The sequence below is a fragment of the Priapulus caudatus genome, unplaced genomic scaffold (genome assembly GCF_000485595.1).
Source record: "Priapulus caudatus unplaced genomic scaffold, Priapulus_caudatus-5.0.1 Scaffold279, whole genome shotgun sequence".
NCBI lineage: Eukaryota > Metazoa > Priapulida > Priapulimorpha > Priapulimorphida > Priapulidae > Priapulus > Priapulus caudatus.
The window spans coordinates 43,330-46,443 of record NW_014577340.1 but is presented as its reverse complement, the minus strand read 5'-3'; the positions used below and the strand labels follow the sequence as shown (position 1 = coordinate 46,443).

Genomic DNA, 3,114 nt, shown 5'->3' with positions numbered 1-3,114 from the left:
AGTGTTTACCTATTTCTGTCTTGCAGATAGTTGTGCTTGCTACTGTATTGCATGCGGAGCTCTCCATCTTTATCTGACAAGACACTTAAAACGTACGCGCCATCTCGTTGCAACTTTCACATCAACGATCCCAACGAACATTCTGTTTGAGAAGGTTCCTGATTACCATCCCTGTGCATTCCACTGTTTGTATGTGAACACATTTGGGACTAACAGGGTTTACTAGAATCCCACCACTCCACCACAGAGTCACCGCAGTAGACGTTAGATGAGCGCTGTCGCTATGCGGCACTTGTTTTATTTCCATTTCATATAAACCATAAAACACGACAGTTTGTTACAAATAATTAATCATAGCAACGAGTAAATACATTATCACATGCATAAACCCTACTGAACTGCATAGAAATGCTGTGTTTGAGCATAACTCTCATATCCGGATGGGTGCCGGTCCCGACGTGGCCGGATAAAGGAGGTCGGACTGTATTTGCATACGTGTGTAGGTATGTGAGTGGGTGTACAAGTATGTTCATATGTGGGTGGGTATACAGGTTCGTGGGCAACCGGGGAGCTGGGCAAGTACGCAGGGCAGGTGGGACTAAAGCTGCAGACACTTAATGATTTATATAATTTGCAGTTCAGCCAAGAAGGTCCATATATATATATATATATAAATGCATATTGACTCAGGATATACAGCTCAACACATTAAAAAACTTAATCAAAAAATTAAATTAATTAATCTTAAATTAAAAATCTTTTCTTCCACTCTTCCACACTCCCGCGCAGGCAGAGATCAGTGAAACGTGCGAGCGCATGGCAGAACACAACAACAATCTGGCAGAGGTGCAGCGCAGGGGTTACCAGGCCAAAGAAAGGCATAACCAGGTCATCCATGAAATCACAGGTAACGTGTCGCTGCCTGTCGCGTAGAATTTAGTAGAAACCAGCAGGTTTTATCACGGTCACCGTATCTCGTACCTGAAAATTTATTTGTCCTGGAAAAAAAAAATCAATGAATTCTAGGCCCGAATCTGACTTATACAACACCCCGGTGTTGTCTTTGAGTAGCTCGTCGATCAAGACGTCACTGTTTCAGTTGCGTGGGCCCCTGTTCCGGGTCCCCCTTCTCTGATCATAATTGCCGTGTTACGCAGCCACTAATCAGAGCATGTCTGTCGGTGCAGGTATCGAGGCAGAACTGAGGCAGCTAAAGGACGTGAGAAACCATCGTCTCATGAAGCTGCGTCAGAAGAGCAAGCACGCTCACGACGCCGTCCTCTGGCTGCAGGAGAATCGCGATCGATTCAAGAAGCCCATCCACGAACCCATCATGCTCGTCGTAAGTTAACACAGCTCTGCAGGGTGCCATCGTGCTCTATGTAAGTTAACACAGCCCTGCACGGTGCCATCGTGCTCTATGTAAGTTAACACAGCCCTGCACGGTGCCATCGTGCTCTATGTAGTTTACCCCATGGCCTTATCTGGATTATAGCGGCATACCATAGGTTACGGTTATGCGTAAACAAATGGGTAGAGGAAAATCTTCCGTCTGTCTGTGTTTTCTAAAATGGTTAATCGGGTTTTGTCTGTCGTTTTTGTTTGATGTTGTCATCGCTGTCTTGTTTGTTATTGTTGATCGTCGCTCGTCAGCTTGCTGGCGCCGGTCACCGGTCGGCCGTAAACCAATCGCGACTTGTCTCCGCGTACCGCCGGCAAACCCCGCTCTCGTCTCTTCGGCCGTGTTTCGGCCGAGCGTGAACATGTTGACCTCACCGGAGATGGCCGTAAGTACGTCGAGCAACACATTCACTTCAAAGGACATGGTCGGCGCTTCGTCTGCGGAGGACGCGACGACATTGGAGTTGTTCATGAAAGACCTGCGCGCCACGAAACAGGACCTGGGATCAACGCCGTCAAGGTTCCCGACGACCCTCGGGTCGCTTTCGTTCCACCGAAGCGATTCGAACATTACTCGTGAGCTACGACGCCGTTCGCCTGCGGCGGGCGCATCGTGATGACGCCACAGATGTTCACGCGAACGCCCAACAGGGCGTGAGGGTTACTACTTACGTGTTTGTGATGTAGCGTCTTTCCTCCCAGTGTGCGGCGTACTGTGCCAGGGAAGGGGGTGCGCGTGTCCAAACGACGGTTAAAAGGCGAAATATAGAGACTAGTATCACAGCGACGCCACGAATTATCTCGGCGGCGCGGCGGAAGGGGAGGGGGTTACCTCCGTAGCGCGTGCTGCTCTTCACTTCGGCCCCTTCAGGATTTTCTGCTTCCCCCGCACGCGCCGTAAACACTTGATGCTTGACTTCCTCCTCCTCCTTCCTCCTCCTCCACCATTACATTTGCGATGCGCGGGCGTGTGCGCTACACCCAATGGGACAGGGGGGCGATGCGGTGTCCCAACAACGCCAGCAGCTAGCAACAACGTTCCAAGACAAAATCACGAGAGGACTAGTATTCATATCGATTCATCGCGAACCACGCTTGACTTCCGTCTACCTCCTCTCCCTCCTCCTCCTCCTTCCTTCCCGCAGGCGATTATGGCTTCCACAGCTTCCTTCGGCGAGCTGTTTGACGCCCGGAGGGGTCTGTGCGCATAGCCTGTGCCGAGCACCAGAGTGCATTCAGATCGCCAAAAAAAAACACGATCAAAAGGACACAGAAGAACAGAGAAAAACAGAGACGGAACAATAATCGCCCAGAAGTGGCCCCCCCTCCATACGCGACGCCTGCGGCCTGCAGACACTTTACACGGGCCAATCACAAGGTGCGGACGCCCGGCAAGCGGTAGGGGAGCGGGAGGCGACAGGCACCGCCGCAGCGCCGGACCGGTGAGGACAAGGCCCGGCGCTGGCCCGCCGGGCCCCCCCACCCCAGCAGCACCGGACACGGCCGCGGCGCAGGCCCAACCAGCCCGCGTAGCCCGCCCCAGGCGCGCGGCACCGACAGGCAGGCAGGGGGGACGGAAGCGCCGCCCGGTGAGCCGCCCTCCCTCCAAGGGCGAGTGGGCTGCTGCGCAGCCGTGGGCAGAGAGGAGCCGGCGTGCGGCGAACGGTGTTGCGGGGAGGGCGCGGTGCTCCACAGGGCTCGGCCGGGCCCTGC

General features: G+C 53.5%; 1 protein-coding gene across 1 annotated transcript in view; it reads left to right on the top strand.

Moving 5' to 3' along the window:
• Positions 1-3,114, top strand: part of LOC106808456 (structural maintenance of chromosomes protein 5-like) — a 25,698-nt gene that overhangs the window by 1,467 nt on the left and 21,117 nt on the right. The window contains exons 2-3 of the mRNA XM_014811188.1: positions 790-907; positions 1,188-1,342. Of these exons, the coding sequence (XP_014666674.1) occupies positions 817-907; positions 1,188-1,342 (246 nt within the window). The 5' untranslated portion in view covers positions 790-816. The remainder of the gene's footprint in view (positions 1-789; positions 908-1,187; positions 1,343-3,114) is intronic.